Here is an 18,310-nt window from a genome sequence, read left to right as displayed (position 1 = left end):
TGTACCTGAGCCATGTCTTGATGATGATGACCCTGGCAGTCCTGGAGGCCCTGGTGGTCCAGGAGGGCCAACAGATCCTGGTCTGCCATAGCCTGGGACACCCGGTGAACCTGGCACCCCAGGGGGTCCTTGTGGTCCGAGCACTGATTCTCCTTTTGGTCCCTGTAATAAGAAGTGAGTGAAGTATTCATCTCAATCAATAGTCTTGGTTCACTTCATTCTGAAGAATACACTGTGTATTCATGGACTCACCACTGGACCTGGTCTCCCTGGGATACCTGGTTGCCCAGACAACCCTGCATCCCCTTTGTCTCCCTTCTCTCCTTTAACGCCCTGGTCTCCTCTCGCTCCCTGCATTAGCACGCGCAGACAAAATAAAGTATAAGACCTGATTGCAAAAGCCTGGATGAGCTAAATTTAAAAGAAGCACTTTAATATGAGACTCACCCAGCCTCCCCCGGGAAGAAACTCATCTGCAACAGAGAAAACAGACGACTTACAACAGCTCCATTAAAAGAAGTCTTAAGTACAGGTTGATTCTCAGGAGTGAGATTATAAAAGTCCCTCTGTAGATAAAACAGTGACTTCAATTTCACCCAGCTTCTTTCTTCTTGCGCATCTGTATTTTCAGACATTTGATGATTCCATGTTTTTAAACACTGATTATTTTTACGGTCCTTTCACTTCACTCTGAAGTTTCGACTCACTCGGTGTTGCTGGTAGTCCAGGAAGGCCTCTCTCTCCTTTCTCTCCTTTAATTCCTGTCTGACAGTTACCTTGGCGACAGAAAAAAAATAAGAGGATTACTTCCCCTTCTTTTTTATTTGTGATGAAGACATTAGAATTCGTCCACCGATATTAAAGTAGGTTGCGAGTATTTTCTTCATTGGTATTGAATTGAATTGTTCTGATAAAAGCGGGTAAAACAAAGCAGGTGACCTGTCCTACCTGCTGCAATGGTTCCATCTGGATTAAGCTGGAAAAGAAGCACAAACATCACAATGATGACAAAAAACTTGAGCCTGATCAGACATGGTTGAGTGAGATGAATGAGACATTAATGGTCCATGTGATAAGTCTGACCAAAGCTCTTTTTTCTCTCTCTCTCTGCTGTCTATTTCTAATAGACTGAGAAAGATATTCTATGTGAGGTCTACAAAGCACCTCGTATTTGTCCCCAGTTCTGAACAATTTCGAGGAATAGAGATTCCAGAATCTTTTTCTGTGTTTCCTCCAGAGAGAGGCCCACTGGAGTCCTTATCTACAGACACAGGCTGTTTTACAAACCGCCTGCTATGTACTACTATTGAAGGAACATGGCAGGAGTATGAATGCCAGTCGGTGGTTATTTGCGGTGAGCAGTTTTTAGGTCTTGAAATGTGAAAGTCAACGACAGCCTTAATGACGGTGAACCCTGCCACAGTGTATCATCCACTAACAGTCTGAAAAGTATCTGACAAGTGATTCGTTTTTTTGTTTTTATAAACCTGGCTCAGCTCTCTTATCGTCTCATTACAGCCTTTCATTTACAAAATGTTCCTTGCCAATAGAGATTAAAAAAATAAATTAAACACAGGGTTAATAACTTTGATCACACTGAGAAATGGATCACCAGATTTAGTTATTTTCTCCACAGATCTATCTAAGGAAACATTAAGGAGCAGATATGAAACCCTCTCATTGTTACCGTTAATATCTTTGTCCTCATGCAAACCACACATGCAGATCTTCTGTGGTTACCTCATTTCTGTTTTGGCAATGAGCCTTCACCTTTCCAGACCGGACATGCAGCGAGCAGGAATACCTGAGAGTCAGTCTCGAGCAGTTCTGAGTGATAAAAGGTGAGTTTGTACCAGGCGTTAAAGAGACAACATGCACTGTAACCCACGGAGAAGGAAAGCAGGAGAGGGATGTGTGTGAGACACACAGAGAGTTAAGACAGTCTGTGGTTAGAGGGATTGTGCAGGCAGCTTAGGTTTAATGTAGACACAAAGGATGCAGCCCTGATTCTAAAGGCAGGTAGAACAAGCACATGCGCTAATGTGTCTTTATTTCGTTAAACCTTCAGGCTACCATAAGGAAAATTAGGGTATCATACAGGATCAAGTCAAAGAAGGAGGATGCCGTTCATGTATGGGTTCATCTGTTGTTAGTTACTGAGTATATAATTAAAAAAGACTCAGTTAAAGGCTTCATTAAGACATCATTAATCAGCTGTATGTCGGTATGAACAGATACTTACGGCCATTTTGCAGTGCGGTCTGGGAGGTACAGGGAACACTGTCTTCAGTAAGCAGAAGAAGAGAGGGGGGAGAGTTACCTCGTGACAAATAAAACACATCTGATGAGCAAGGAGAGGGGATTCAAACGTGTGTATGTGCTTACTCCTTTGGGGCAGCTGAAGAGTCCTGGGCGGCCTGGTGGACCAGGAGGACCAGGAAGTCCCTAAAAACCAGACAGGGGAAAGAATAATGGTAGAAAGAGAGCATGGGTGAAACAATCAAAAGAGTAACTAAAGGAGGGCAAATACTTAAGAAATGGTATTAAACTTAAAGTTGAGTGATATTGCTGTTTTTAATTAGCACATATTTCAGTTACAGACTCTGAACTACAATTCTCTTCGCATTGACTAGCATCTCTTATTGTTTTACATCTGTAGTCTTCTTCCATGTTCTTTTAGACTCACCGGCTGGCCAGCAGACTCCCCTTTCTCTCCTTTTAGTCCATTCTGACCTGGACGACCCTACACAGGCAGAAATCATCTATAAGCATCAAGGCTACAATAGGAGTAACGGCACAAGTTAGACAAGATTAAACTTTAAAGATTCCCACAATTTTAATTTAACATTAAAAACAAGATGTATATTAGTATTCAACTTGAACTGTAAGTTAATAATATTTTCTTTTTTCAGAAGACAAGCACCTTTGTACTGATCTACAGCTCCTGTGAGGATGTTTTGTTGTGTCGATTTTAGCGCCCCCTGTGGACAATGTGGTACATCTCATCTATTTAATGCAAATAATGTTTTCTGACAAAAACAATTTAATCCTGCTGGATGTTGAAAGTCACTCATGTATCACTCAGGGAGAATCTTAGACGAGATCAACACTTTTAAAAAGAAGGCTGTTTCTTTAGAGTGCTTTAAATCGTCTCATCTGACACCTACCCTGCAGCAGCAGTTTCCGGCATTAAACATGACTATATAGAAAGGTCAATCCTCTCAATCTTGCTGCTGATTGTCTCATTTGCTTTTTTTTTTAAGCCATAAAAAGAAATCAGATTTTATTTTAGTGGGGTTTTTTTTAGAACCAACTACCAACATCCTGACAGGAGCTTTAAAAGATCAGCATTAACAAGAGCTGTCAGTGTCAGTTTGCCCGTTTAGTTCGGCGAGCTTATGTTGCTTACAGGTCTTCCAGGGAAACCAAATTCTCCTTTGGGTCCTGTTGGTCCAACTGGCCCCTGTTAGGAACAAAAACGGATGAATGACAGTGCTTTTTAAATTCCCGAGTACCCACAGCAGTGGAGATGAGCAGTCAGTGCAATAATAAGATCTGCAAATGTTTTGATTGAACTGGAATTGATGCTTACTGTAATTCCTGCAGGTCCGGCTACACCAGCATCTCCCTAAAAAGAAAGACCACATTTTGATTGGATTCAAACACTTCAATACAAACGTCATGCTGTGTTTTACAAAAAAAAAGTTGTTATTTAATTTCTTTGTAATTTATGTGTGTGAAAAAGTGGTTAAAGTTCGCAATTTGAAAGAACCTTGTTTCCTTTAGGACCAGCCACGCCTGACATCATGGCTCCATCTGCTGCCATGAAAAGTCCCGGCTCACCTTTTTCACCCTGCAAACACAAGTTAATAACAATTAAACGAAATGTAGGTTTACAGAGAAATGTGCATGTGAACAATTTACGCTTCTATAATAATGTCTGCCAACTCAAAAATGATGTGTAGATAAAAACAGTTAATAATGGGAAGTGGATTTGCACAGTGTTTTTTAAGTCTTCTGACCACTCAAAGAGCTCCAACACTGTATGTCACATTCACCCATTCCTGCACACACTCTGATGGCAGAGGTTTCTATGGAAAGTGCTATGGAAAGGGTGGAACGCACAAAAACACTGAATCAACATACTTTCAGTCCTAGAGTTCCTTGAACTCCTTGCAACCCGACGTCACCTCGTTGACCCTGCAAACAAAGAGGAATATGAGGATTACTCCATGGCTAAATGAACGACTCGATGAAGACAGGAATAAAATTAGAAACAGAATTATTGTTTTCATATTGATGTTTGTGCACTCCTTTATATCTGTTTGCAAACCTGACAGAATCACATGACTATACTCTGCGAGAATAGTTAGACAAACACAATTTTTGTTTCCATGATCTGGTTTGTGATTGATGTTTTTCTTGTTTTATACTCACTGCAGTTCCCTGAGCTCCATAAATCCTGGAGAAATTGAAAGCACCATCTGTATTGTTCAGCAGAAGCTGGTTAAGAGAAAGAATGAGGAAGTTGTCAGTGTAATCAAATTCCCAGAGCAAGTCAATCACAACAGATTTATGATTAAGGTAGACAGATTGTGTTCTTCTCCCTTAGCAGGTTTGTAAGTAAAAGAGAAATAACACTTTTAGCCAATGTGGTCCTTTAAAAAAGCTATGTTCAGGTACCACTTACATCCTGCAGGTTGATAATAGGTCCTGGTGGTCCAGGTGGTCCTGGAGGGCCAGGTAGGCCTTTCCCATCCCGTCCCACCTCTCCCTAGAAAACAATTTGGAAATGTTTTAATGTTCTAGTTGAAGTTGAAAAAAGTTTTGTCAATTGTGTACACGTGTGAGTTTAGTCATCACATATCCACAACTGGCTGGTTTTACCTTCAGTCCTGGATCCCCTCTGTTGCCTTTTTGTCCCTGTAGAAGAACCAAGATCAGACACAAAGTTAAACATTCAGTTATAAGCACTTTTTTTCACTCTGATAACCTTAAAGGTCACAAATTATGCAAAATACAGCATCATGTTTTCTGAATACTAATGTGTGTTCATAGGCCTAGTAAAGTCCATCCTCTCTGAGTTTTTCCTGCTTCAATTTTCAGAAAATGCGTGCTGAAACAGGCCGTTTGAAGATTTTCCCTTCATGACATCACAAAGGGCAGTAATCCCTTGCCCAGGTGGTTGACACTCCTACAGCTAGGTGTTTGTTCTGACCTCTAACTCCACCTTCTTAACGTAAACAATTGCATGTTGCTTGAAAGCCCAAGCCACATCCCCTCCCAGAGAGGGGCGTGGTCAGACACTTTTGATTTAAAGCTACAGACACAGAAACAGCCTGTTCTGAGCAGGACTGAAATAGAGAAGTTATAGGCATGATCAAATACAGGATTAGAGAGAATTTTAGTCTAATGTATTGACCTTTCAAATCAATAATAATCTTTTTGTCTTTGTCACTGTTGATTGAAAGGTAGAAATGCATGTGTTATAAATGATGGCAAAGGTTGTTGAAAATGGCTGATTCATTGATTTTTTTCTTTTGACACTTAAATGCTGGTGTATTGGCCAGGACTCTCTTTTAAAGAACATTTTGTATCTCATGAATATTTCTGGTAAATTACAGCTGAAATAAGAAAATTAACGAGACAATTTAATTGTTCTAAATCCAGCAATAAGCTTTTAAGAACATATTTGTAATTATTTTATTTACTGAAGTGCCAGAACAGATCTGTTACTCTTCAAATGAAATCTTCAACATTCATTTTCAGATATTCCATTTACTGACCTCTGCCCCTTTAAGTCCCTCCAATCCTGGAAACCCTGGTCGTCCTATGATGCCAGGCTCACCCTAGAGACACAACATAAACATTTATCACTTATATAAAGCACTGTAATAATACAACTTGTGTGTCATTTCAACCCAAGTGAAAAGACATGGTGGATGTTTCAGTAGCTTTTCTGGTTCATGCTGAGTGAAAAAAAAAACTCACCTTCTGCCCAGGACTTCCTGGTAAGCCATTCAAACCATCTTCACCCTATGAGAAGCAAAGAAGTAGAAACAGATGGTTTGAAAAATGATCCCTTACTTGAATTTCAAAATATATAAACTGAGAAAATATAGTGTTTCACGTCTTCGTCATGCCAATCCTTTATTTAAAATTGACAAATTTTAAATGCACTATAATGTCATTATAACCAGCTTTTTGCCCAAGGAAGGAAACTGAAATATCACCGACTCACTTTTGGTCCCTTAAGTCCAGGGATTCCTGGAGGGCCCTGTGTAATAAATACAAGTACAAGAATACAAGCTGACATAAATAACAGTAGAAGCAATGATACAATTACACTTGATGATGATCGATGGTATGTAAAAGTATGAAAGCTAAATATTTCTACGCATAATGCTCTTCATATAAACACATGCAGTTTTACCTGAGGGCCTCTGGAGGGCACAGCTCCTAAACCACTCAGCACTCCAGATCCTTCCAAGTCCTAAATAATTGACAAATTAAGTCATCAATAATCAAACTCCAAATGCCTGACAAGTCATTGCCTCCAAAACAATCCTAATGCATTCTGTCCAAATGACTTGATTCAAATAAATTGGATATGGATTTTCTGTGCTTTTCTGAACAACTTTTAATTTATTGTTGACAAAGGTTTCCGGTGCACATCATCTTATAAATGTAGTCAGCAGTAAAACATAGAGCTATATCTTTATGTGTGGTTATCAGTGTGTACTGCTGGCATTAAGGTGAAAGCCCCCACACACTTTCTTTCTTCAGTGGGTTAACTCATCAATAGCAATTTTAAGGATGAACCAGGCAGGCCAGGTTATGGTTGACAAAAGATTGGAGTCCTTAACGCTGGTAGATCTATGATGAGGATTTTCTTGTTACTTTCTTTCCATAGTTTTTTCTTATTTACTCTAATGAACTATGTATTCATTTGCTTACTTTAATTACTTCCCTGATTTACTGTGAATGTCTTTCTCACATTTGCAGATGTTTGTTATGTTGTTCCTCTCTCTGATTTTGTGTGGTAATGTTTCTGAGTCGTCATGGGGAAAGACACTGTACCTCAAAGTCAAAGGAGTAGCCTTTTCCAGGGGGACCTGGGGGCCCAGGAGGGCCGGGTAGACCCCTGGGACCAGATGGCCCTTCTGAACCATCTGCGCCTGATAGGCCTGGAAACCCTGGAGGCCCTTGATCCCCCTACAAAGCATGTCATGTTGTTCATTCAGTAAGTAGTACCGTGAGTCACAAAATGAATAAAGTTAAAGTGTGACATAAAGCTATAAGATCTTACCTTTGGTCCTGGCGGTCCAGTGACACCTGGCTGTCCCTGTTTAGAACATGACCAATTAAAACAGTGACAGAAGAGCAACATCGCTTTCTGTTTTGCACAAAACAGTTTTTGCAACACAAACCTGTTTACACTTCATCCCTTTAGCTTTATTAGCCTGTGGGGGTCGCCTCATTAACACTTGGCCCTGTGTGTTAGCAGCTTATTATGCTTGTTTTAAATTGGTTTTACTGACAGAGCACTAAGAGGCCTGCTCAGAGGAAATCTGAATGAGCTCATATACACAACACACAAAGCTGTAATCCTGATATCCTGCGCCCATAATTAGAAAATCCATTTTCCGATTCAACAGTTGTGACAGAAATTCAATATTTTCAAAGAATAAAAGTGTAATTATATTTAGACAAATGGATTTAACATAGTCTGTTCTGACTCTGATGTTTTTTTTCTGTCTTTACCAGAAATACATCTGGACTACTCTTAGCCTTACCTTGTCTCCTTCCTTCCCAGCAGGCCCGGGATCTCCATCTCTTCCATCAACACCCTGAAGAGGGATAACAAACCTTTAACATGTAAGATAGAGGCACATATATCGTTTTAATGCATCTACTGTAGCTACACAAGTATAAATAATCTGTACTTTCACTACACAGTTAGCCTATGCAAGCCAAATGGAAGTGAGAAAAAAGCTCCACTTAGGCTCTCGGAAACTGAAGATAATCCAGGAAGTGGCTGTAAACCTGAGTATTATATCCATTCATACTATAAGTTATTAGAAAGCTTCTGACATTTCAAAGACAAAAAGACACATTTCCCCAACAGATGCTGCAGCTGACCATGTTCTGAAGCTGGAACAGAAGATTCTGCCAAAGGGCTTTCAGGATATAATTGTCTGAAATTGTGTTACCTGCATAACAGGCACATACTTACACAGACATTATTTCCTAAATGAATACACACTGTTCCCAACTAGAGACATTCTCTTTGAAACCACACACACAATGCGTTTAATATATTTCATGTTGCAATGTTGCAAGCAAAGGCTGGAAAAGCAGTTGAAGAACATGGGTTCAAAATAAAGTTGGGGGAAATACTGCCTTTTCGGTCCCATGAATACACTGGGACCAATTGTTAATACCTGACCAGACCCTGAACCAAAACCAGAGCCAGACCCTGAATCAGAACCAGAGCCAGACCCAGACCCTGAACCTGAACCAGAACCAGAACCAGAGCCAGAGCCAGAGCTAATAAACCACTCCTCAATCACCTGTAAAAAGAAGTTTAGTCAGAGATGCATGAATCTCTGGTTTTATATTGAAGAATAAATTAACCAATTCTTAAATGTTGTCGTCGATTTATTCTTGTGTTCTAACAGCTCACAAGGAGGCTGTTTTTCTCTGATGTCCCCGCATTTAAAAAAAATAAAGTGCTCATTGAGATGTTCAAAGCTAAATCCTGTAGCATGAATCTCCCAAATTCCCTTCTGAATTGACCAGCAACTAAAAAGACAACAGCTAAGAAAAATCAGGAGGAACTTCAAGTGATTTTTAAGGTTAAACAAGATATGTGATAAGATATGGGATCTCTATAGTTAAAGCTAAACTTAGTGTTAGCCAAAATATTGCTAAAAATGAGCATTAAACAGCCTACTGAACTCATAAAATAACTTAGCTAACATTACTGTTAGCTAAATAGCATTATCCTTACCAAAAGATAGTTGTAACAAACACTAGTTTGTGTAATCATTTTCTGAGCAATATTATTTTTGCTCGTAAACAAGCTATGCCATCTTTTACTAGCTATCATAACAGCAAACCAACATACATATGGCTAAAACTGTTGGCTTGTTAACATTATCCTTGGCTGGATAACATATATGCTTTCTAATTAGCAAAGTTACCCTTAGCTAGCTAATATTGCCATTTTCAAAGATTTTAAACCTGTCCTGTTTCACTTTTTAACAGTGGTGTAAGCTTTGAAGTGTCTGAATGCTTACGAGTAACTTGAATGTTAACACAGTTTTTCAGATTCCAGACAATGTTTGAAAGATTTGCAGCGTTTGAGCTTTGCACCCGGGGGTAAAGGATCAGAGAAAAAAGCCTCCATGTGAATATATAGTGAAATTAAACATAGGAGGGAAGACAGAAATAGTGATTGGCTCACAGGCAGTCCAGGTTCACCCCACTGTCCATCCTTCCCGTCTTTCCCAGGAGCCCCAGGTGGTCCAGGAAAGAAGTCCCCAGATGGGTTTCCAGGAGGCCCTGGAGGTCCTGGAAGTCCTGGAGGCCCCTGATGAAACCACGCGGAATATTATAGTCAGACAAATTAGAAAAAAAAGTAGACAGTATCTTAGAATTACCTGTCTAACTTATGGTCCAATGTAAGTGAATGTCCTGTGTTGTCAAAACCTTGCTCCAGAGAGAGAAAACACTTACCCTCATAATCTCGGCATCACTGTCAAAGTCTCCGAATCCTGAGCCCTCCTAATAAACACACCACATTACCAGTAGATTCAGTCATTTTTGGTTAATGTCTTCTATCTGAGCTATATAAAAGCTTAAAGAGTGTTTGAAGCTTTATGTTTATATGAAGCTGAAACATGAAGCTTAATGTGAAGAAAACCATTATACATTTTAAAGTTAGACGTTTGGTGTTCTTTATGGTTCAGATCATGCTGAGACTAAGTTGAGAATTCACAAAGGTATCATTTTTCTTTCAGCTCAGACCTATGAACAAGACATTTTAAGAAGTGTTTTATACTACTTGTTTTACATTTTTCTTAGCTGAGTTCTAGGAGTGAGACATCTAGTATAAGGTCATTCAAAGAACAAAAACCTACCAGGAACCTGGAAGACTTGCTTGGAGGACCTGGAGGTCCAGGAGGACCTGGAAGACCAACACCAGAATCACCCTAAGGGTGACAACAGACAGATGTTTATTTTATTTTTTAAACATTTAGAGTTTAAACATAAGTGGGGGCCAAATAGCCTTGCAGTTATGCCACACTACACATGCAGTCCTCATCGCAGAGACAGAGGGCTCAAACCGTCTCTCTACAGCTGTGTCCTATTTAAAAAAAGGCAAATGGGCTCCAAAAAAAACATTAGCTCCCTATCAAACAACATGTTAGCCATGTCTTCATGAATCAGAAATTACATGTGATAGGTGTCCTGGTAACAAATCCAACTTGTGTTTACCTTTTCTCCCTTTGGACCAGGCTCTCCCTGTAATCCTGGAAATCCTGGAATCCCAGTCTCCCCCTTTGAAAAGTAAAGTTACAGCTGTGCTCAATAATACACCAGAGTAAATGTAAGACTGCCCAGTGCTCAAGACTGAAAGCAGCAATAAGACCAAACAAAAACTTTGTCTTTGATCAGATGTGTGACCCCAGTCTGTAAATACGTATAAAATATAAATTCAAATATAAAGTACAGTTTTCTAGATCGGCATGTGGGTTTATTTCCTGCTTCAGTTTTCTCCAGAGAGAAGAAAAAACAACCTCCACATGAACAAAACTATAAATCTACACGACAGCAAAGACTTTACTTACAGCATTTCCAGTTTCTCCTTTGCTTCCCTGGAGAAAAAAGAAAAAATAGAGAAACAATCCATCATCCATCCATTTATCCTTCAGATGTAGGACTGAGTTTAACAACAGGATGCGCTCTAATTAGATATTTTTAGAGACAGCACAGGTAAAATGTGGGAAAATCTGAATATTAATGCAAACAAGGTTGAAAAATCTCACAGGCTGTCCATCTTTCCCAGGATGTCCAGGGGTACCTGGATTTCCCTGTGGTCCTTGTGGACCCCGGGGTCCAGGTTCCCCTCCCCGACTGTCTCCTGAGCCTTGTCCTGGAGGGCCGGGAGGTCCAGCGGGACCAGCTGGACCTGGTTCACCTCGCTCCCCTTTCTGTCCTCGAGACACCTGCAGGGACTTAAGGGTCAACACTCTTTGACTTAATAATATGAATCAGTTTATTCATTCATCAACGTTCACATTCTCAAAGTGAGTATATTGAGCTAAATATTGCATATATTTACGTTTTGAAATTTCCTTTTAATTGAAAAAATACCACTTACAGTGTCATTGATGGAGGCTGAATGTTCTGTCTGAAATGATTTTACTGTGATGGACAAAAAAAGTGAGTAAAATGAGTAAATCAAAAATTCAGTTTTTAGATTAAAAAGATGACACATGTATTTTTTATACAGAAGGTGGAAGCTAACAAAAAAAGTAACTTAAAAAACCCCGACAATATTAAGGGTTATGAAAGGAACAAAGGAAAAAAGAGAAAGAGATGGCTTCCGTACAGTAGACAGACTGACGTTTCTAGCACCATCTGCTGGTCAGTTTGAGGATTAACCAAAAGGAGGAGCAGCTATCGCTTATGGCGTCACTTCTCCGTCTTTTAGATAAACAGTAAAATGAAGTGTGTGTGACAAAGCGATTGGATCACTGCCATTTTTCTTCCCTTTTTTTAGATTTTAATTGATCTTTTTTTTTTTTACCTCTTACTGTGGTCATCTCTGCCTCCTCTCCAGAAGTCTCCTCAATATCTTCATCATCAAACTGTGACATCTCAGTGGGCGGGGCTCGGACAGGGGAGCTGTAGGTGGGGTCCAGCTCTGGGAGGGGCTAAAACAATGACATAATCACAGTCACCTCATTGAAAAAGGAAGTAGAAGGATGATTTAATTTCTTCTGCAATATTTCACCATCTGTGGGAAATACTTTTATTTTCTCACTATAATGTAAATAACGACAGATTATCAGATGATCCTCGATACACAACCTCACTGGAAAACATTTACACATTTATGTCTCGGGCTTAGTTGTTTTCATTCAGCATGTTTTGATGTCAAATATTCTGTAATTGTGATATTTTAACTTTTTGATTTGCATCAACAGCTTTTTGTCTCAAGAGCCAGAAAAACCAGATAAAGCAGCAAAGTGAGTGTTTGCCACAGATGGCAGGAAATGTGTTCTCTCAGAGCAGAGCCAAGTGCAGTGATAGAAAGACACACATTCCTCACATTGCACCGAGCTGACGCACTCTGCTGCAGAACATCAACATTATTTCTGCATTATATTTCATGAGAACATCTGGAGTGATTGTTTTGCTTCCCTGTTTATGAATGATCTACAAATGATGAGCAATTAAACATCAATACACCTCCTTTCCTTCAGCAGAGTTATATGTCATTTAACTAGATCAGTACAGGCCGTATATTGGCTGACAAAGCACTCAGGATAAATCAGGTAGCATCAAGAAGTGAAGCAAATCTGTTGGATACCTCCTGACAGAGTCTTTCTGATTGCCTCTAAACTAAAGTATTCAAATCGGACGCAGCTTCGCTGACCAATGAAGATGAGATTGCTCTTGATAGTTTGTGTTTTTTTCTCAATTCTTAAACAAATGAAACTATAAAAGCTCTAATATTGATTTAAAGTCAGAAGTAGTTGTTCATTAGAGATTTGTCATTCTGCAGCCTCCGCTGGATGATGGAAAGCTCCCCCTGCTGGTCAGCGCCTTCTAAAAAACAAAATAAAAATAATTTCACGCTATTTTCACCTCTGCCCCTCGACTGTTGTCCCTAATTTTTCATTTTCTTTTCAGAAAGCACAGAGCTGGCAGGGAGCTGCTCATATCACCATGTTCCAGTCTCCAGCATGCCTGTAAGGATAAGAGCTGTTTTCTTTGGTCCAAGTCCAACCCAGCTGAATGTGAACCGAGGACTGAGGGATAAAGTGTGGTGGTCTGTATGCTTGTGTGAGTAAGAGCATATGTGTGTGTGTGTGTGTATATATATAAATGTGTGTGTGTATATATATATATATATATTTATTTATTTATGCAGATATACACACCATGGTATACTCTCTCTCCTCCACAATCTTCTTCACTTCATGTCGTCCCTCCATGTCTTCATAAGCATCATCGCCACTTCCAAATCCAGACGCCTGGAGGCAAATCGAGAGAGCCGAGGCAAACAGAGTCAGAAGATAAACAGAGACAGAGATGATTAAAAGCTCCCTCCAAGCTGCGCAATTAGACAGCCAAAGGAGGAAGGTTGCCAAAGATGCAGTTACGCCCATTTAATAAAAGAAACTATTGAGTACAAAGTGTTTGTTTTTTTTCCCACACTTTCTGTCATGGCACTGATAATGATGTTTATAGCCCAACTTTAGCTCTAAAAAATGCCAGATATCAGAGTCAATTAATGACAGGAAAAAATGCCAGAGCAGATCTGAGGAGAAGGATTATGGATGATCAAGACGACATAAATGTAAACACATATTTATGCAGAGAGTTGATATTTAGCGATGACTGGACTACTTTGTGTTGTACACACAAGCAGTACTTTCAGGTTGAGGTTGTTCTGACATATGAGACCCAGGTCCAGTCTTTACAGTGCACTGGTTAAAGAAGTGGCTCAATGACTTATGTCTTCATTTGAAAGAGATATAGCCACCCTCTTGATCTTTTTATATAATGGTCGTTTTGGGACAATGCAGTGACTGCAGCTCAAAAATGTAAATAAATAACTGAGCTGTGACCAAATTTGTTCGTAAAATAAAACTTAAAAAAAAAAAAGAAAATCAAGAGAAATCAGCTCACCAGTTTGCACTCATTCTAATTTTTAGAATGAAGGCAGAAATAAACGCAGGGTTTCCTACCTATGTTTTTGACACTTCTGTTAGATGAAAAAACTGCCTCACAGTCCTAAGTGGACCTGTGTTTCGTGCCACTGGATTAAATGGATTTCTCAAAACCATTGGGAGCACATCGTTGTTAAAATTTCACTATATTTGTAGCAATAGAAAAGGACCAAGCACTGTGAATGAAGTGCTACGCACATACTTAAGCTTATGTAGTACACTTTTTGCACCGCTAGAGGGAGGAATACTTCCATGTTCTGACTGGAAAAATGTGTGCAACCGGCCCACTCACATAGGGATCGTCCTCCTCGCACTGGTCATCTGGGGCCGTGGGATCAGACTTGAGCACCAGCTGCTGGATGGAGCCCTGGAGGGAGGAGAGAGAGAGAGAGAGAGTGTGTGTGTGACAGAGAGAGAGCATGATAATTTAATTCATTCTGTGTAATTACGTTTTATAGCAGATATATTGTGAGTTTCCCACACACCAGCATGATAACAGTTGATCTTTCTCTCCGTCCATCATTACCCGGCACATTATCCAGCACACAGATAACTGTGCACATTCACATGAACTCTCAGATGGACAAGCACAACCAGCTGGCAGATTAAAACAGGTGACTCAGGGGCGCTGACAGTCTAGCAGTTACTGTTCTGACCTGTGGCTCCCATCCCGCATGTCATAAACCCCTATCTCTCCATTCTCCTACTCCATCCACCGTCCTATCAAATAAAGACTAAAAGCAAAAGGAACTAACTTAGAGGGAACTCTACCTCTGCCAGTGTCAACACTTCACAACCCGGCCACAGTTTACCAGCATCGGATCTGACAATACAGACATTAGTGCTCCAACTGGCAAAGAAAAATGTGACTGTTTCTTCATTTATCTGTATTTTTGTTTATATATTTTTGTTTTAACTGCATGCGTTTCCCAGCATCCCTGGATCATTCTGGTGCTATTACAGAAAGCCAGTACGCGTTCCTTAGGGAGTATGAATAAGATGGACAGGAATGGCTAATCCTGGTAATGTTCCCAGTGTTTGCAAGTTGACGTTATGCTGGTAAATGATCTCTTAAAACCCCCATTCCCTATTAAAAATTGCAACCATGCATACTGGTTTATTGCCTGGGAAGCTAGGCCCACTAGATTTTGGACTTTCTCACCAGCAGGCCATAGTCAGTAGTCCTTTTCAGACTGCGATTTCAAGCTGCAATATTTACGCCGCTGTGACATTTCAAAATCAATCACAATGTCGCTGAGGCATAATCAAGGGGTTGAAGTAGTCCCCCCTCTGTAACGTCATTGGAGTCAGAGCACCAAGCACCGTCTCACCCTGCTAACTCAAGACTGAGTTCACTGAAATGTTTTACAACGATTTCTAAAGGCGCAAAATGTAAGATATCTAGTGAATTAAATCATAAAATGACTGTACTTCTTCATCAGAGTTTAGGTAGACACGCTGTGTTAAAGTGTTGGTGTGGTGTGGTCTGTATATGTTTTGATGAGTAAGGGGGAGATGGTTTCAACCTACCCCCCACATGGCCATTTTGGACGTCCCGTACATTGCCAGGTAAACTGATTCTGATTCTACACGGCATAAAAAGCCTCTGCATTTTTCTAATCAGCTTAACGAGCAGAAACGTGATTGTACTAAGACAAATGTCGGACATGCTTTTGAGAAAATTGAGGGAGGCTAGAAAGGAGAAAAGGTTTTAGGACAGATGCAGAGCTGGCTAAACACTGAAGCTACCGTGTCTGCAAAATGACAACCAGCGTGAGCATCAACAGGTGGAGAGGCGCAGGAGACAGCTCTCTCCAGCGATTGAATTTGGACTGCAGCACCCATTTTAAATGCTAAATGCTAGTTAAATATTGCTCTTTAAAGTCCATTTATAGGTTCATTAAAGTGCAGAATGGAGAGCTGAGCGTAAATTTAAAACATGTTTTCAAATGATTTCCTTTGTGTAAAAGTGTGTGCGCATAAAACTGTGAACGATACTGCAGATCCGAGAGTCAGTCTTCCTGTTGTCTTATTAGATCAGTTCAATTTAAGCAACATTTATTTATCTTCGTGTTCAGGCATGAGATCAAACACCTGTTTTATATAAAGTGGAGAACAGTCTATGAAACTAAATCATGTGGAAGGAGTGAGAAGAGAAGAGGGAGAGAGCGTATCAACCAAATCAGAGACATCTGTTTGTGCAGTAAACAACACATCTGAAATAAACAAAGAATGCACCACCTAAACCTTTCCACTTCATCTAGACAGTTTATCATGTCGTTCGCCTGTAAACCGAGCCACAACAAGGTGCACGCATTGTGATAAGATTTGTCACGGTAAGTTATGTTAGCACTGGGAGGCACTGGGAGGATTTGTTTGAGCGGCAGGAAAAAACTGTGTGTTTGTGTTTGCTCGATTTTGGCCATGCAACCATAAACATGTGACTCATTGTGAATCAATTCAGACATGATAAGATATACATAATAACGGGAAGGATTACAAAGGTAAACTAGCTGCTTATGTGCAGTGGTTCGCGTTGTTTCCTCACGGCGAGGATGCTTCCTGGTTCGAAACCCCTCGTCGGACAGAGCCTCTCGGCGTCGACTTTGAATGTTCTGCCCGTGAAAGCGTGGGTTTCCTCTGAATACCCCTGCTTCCTCCCACAGTCCAGATACATGCTTGATCGGTCATTTGTGAGAGTGGCTGGTTCTCTGTCTCTGTATGTAAGCCCTGTGACTGACAAGCGGACAGTCGAGGGTGTACCCTCACCTTCTGCCCAATGACTGCTGGGCTCGGCTGCAGCCCCACAAACTGGTTGACTGAGATTCTCTTGGCTTCACCTCAGCTCCAATGACTCTGAGCTCTAGCTTATAACTGTAGTCTTTGGAATTTAAATAAAGAGGGTGTGTATATGTTGCAGTCTGTTTAGTGTCCTCAGACTGGGCCAGGTTCTTTCAGATGTCAGACGTGAATAAGAAAACGGCGAGGTACATGTACGGTGCTGTTCTGTGGCTGCAGCTGCTGGCACTCACCATGTTGAGAAAAGTGTTGCCAAGAAACAGGGAGGAGGAAACTCTAGCCATGAGTGGCCAACAGTGTTTGTATGTGTGAACAATGTCACTGCTTAACAAAGAGGTCAACACACCTTGAGAGTTGAGAAAAGAGACTAAGATGCACACACACTCAGTCAACCCGTTAGCCACAAACACGCCATTAAATTTGATTATAACAAGAATGTAGCATGAGTTGTGTACTGCAGTGCGATAGGATTAGATACCCCTTCTTTTGTCATATAAATGTTTTACAGACCTTTACCCATACACCACAAACCTCAGATGGCGATGCTTGAGCTGTTTTTATTACTCCCTCTGCCAACCTTTTATATATTTCTGACTGAAAAGCCGAAAAGAGGACCCACAGAGTCCAAAAGCTTCATCTTCATTTCCATCGCTTAAAAATAAAAGTTTCAGTTTCATGTCTGCATCCAGAATTTGAAAGACCTTAATGGCTTCATGCTTAAATCTGTGGCAACAATAACTCAACCCACACGAAACACAAGTCTATGTGACTGTTCACCCTCCATGTTTTGAGGTCACAAAAAAACACATTCAGCTGCAGAGGGGTGGATCAGAGAGTTGAGATGATTTGCACATTCGCTCACTGACTTGTTGTTTCTCTTTCACAACTCTTTTTTAGACTTCAGATAGCAGAAAAGAAAGAGTGAACACGTCCTCGTGGAGTATATTTGGGGGGTGTTTGGCTGCAGCTGCGGGGTCTGTTGTTGCTCTCCCTGAGTTGAGATAGGAGATCTGCGAAGGAGCAGCCAGTTCAAACACCGAGGAGCTGGAAACAGACGGTCACCGCTGCTCACAGTCTGAGAGGGAGGACTGTATGGAGGAGGGAAGGGAGTAGTGAAAAAGGATGGAGCTATTCGTGAAAAAGATCCAGGAGAAAAGACTCAAGAGGGTCTCTGAATCATGTAATGGAGCTCTTTTGCATTTGAATCTTTTTTTTTCTTGGAGCCAAAAGAGCTTTGAACAAACTATCCAGTAGGTGTGCTGTTGTTGAAAAAGCACACCTACTTATTGTTCCTTAATCACAATGCATTAAACACAGTATAATTACTTTTTAATACATTTAATATAATGCTCATTCTTAGATTAATATATAAAAAAATATTATTCGTATGAAAGCAAGGAGACAGAAAAAAGTGTTCCCAGGCCACTGAGACACATTCCCAACGGCTAGGAAACATGGGATGAGTAATCGTGATTTCATTTTAGTTTAGATGATATTAAACTGTATGTTATACCATAGGGGAAACTAACTTCCTGTTGTCT

The 18,310-nt window shown here is 40.4% G+C and overlaps 1 protein-coding gene across 5 annotated transcripts in view; it reads right to left on the bottom strand.

Moving 5' to 3' along the window:
* LOC306834742 (uncharacterized protein) overlaps positions 1–18,310 on the bottom strand; it is a 97,745-nt gene that overhangs the window by 4,279 nt on the left and 75,156 nt on the right. For 3 of the 5 annotated variants that reach the window (XM_079360883.1, XM_079360882.1, XM_079360880.1), the window contains exons 5-37: positions 14,263–14,337; positions 13,179–13,271; positions 11,819–11,945; positions 11,390–11,433; positions 11,055–11,243; positions 10,857–10,883; positions 10,504–10,566; positions 10,146–10,217; positions 9,742–9,789; positions 9,470–9,595; positions 7,797–7,850; positions 7,310–7,345; positions 7,081–7,215; positions 6,434–6,493; positions 6,242–6,277; positions 5,992–6,036; positions 5,787–5,849; positions 4,888–4,923; positions 4,691–4,774; positions 4,438–4,503; positions 4,147–4,200; positions 3,773–3,853; positions 3,593–3,628; positions 3,410–3,463; positions 2,687–2,743; positions 2,386–2,445; positions 2,243–2,284; positions 1,741–1,827; positions 949–976; positions 708–776; positions 448–473; positions 253–351; positions 6–162 (exon numbers count right to left, since the gene is read on the bottom strand). In XM_079360883.1, coding sequence (XP_079217009.1) covers positions 6–162; positions 253–351; positions 448–473; positions 708–776; positions 949–976; positions 1,741–1,827; positions 2,243–2,284; positions 2,386–2,445; positions 2,687–2,743; positions 3,410–3,463; positions 3,593–3,628; positions 3,773–3,853; positions 4,147–4,200; positions 4,438–4,503; positions 4,691–4,774; positions 4,888–4,923; positions 5,787–5,849; positions 5,992–6,036; positions 6,242–6,277; positions 6,434–6,493; positions 7,081–7,215; positions 7,310–7,345; positions 7,797–7,850; positions 9,470–9,595; positions 9,742–9,789; positions 10,146–10,217; positions 10,504–10,566; positions 10,857–10,883; positions 11,055–11,243; positions 11,390–11,433; positions 11,819–11,945; positions 13,179–13,271; positions 14,263–14,337 — 2,329 coding nt within the window. The remainder of the gene's footprint in view (positions 1–5; positions 163–252; positions 352–447; positions 474–707; positions 777–948; positions 977–1,740; positions 1,828–2,242; positions 2,285–2,385; positions 2,446–2,686; positions 2,744–3,409; positions 3,464–3,592; positions 3,629–3,772; positions 3,854–4,146; positions 4,201–4,437; positions 4,504–4,690; positions 4,775–4,887; positions 4,924–5,786; positions 5,850–5,991; positions 6,037–6,241; positions 6,278–6,433; positions 6,494–7,080; positions 7,216–7,309; positions 7,346–7,796; positions 7,851–9,469; positions 9,596–9,741; positions 9,790–10,145; positions 10,218–10,503; positions 10,567–10,856; positions 10,884–11,054; positions 11,244–11,389; positions 11,434–11,818; positions 11,946–13,178; positions 13,272–14,262; positions 14,338–18,310) is intronic. The other 2 variants (XM_079360881.1, XM_079360884.1) reach the window with 2 other exon arrangements.

This window comes from Symphodus melops, assembly GCF_947650265.1.
Source record: "Symphodus melops genome assembly, chromosome: 14".
Taxonomy (NCBI): Eukaryota; Metazoa; Chordata; class Actinopteri; order Labriformes; family Labridae; genus Symphodus; species Symphodus melops.
Note: the sequence above shows the minus strand (reverse complement) of the source record. Positions and strands in the feature narration are given on the sequence as shown.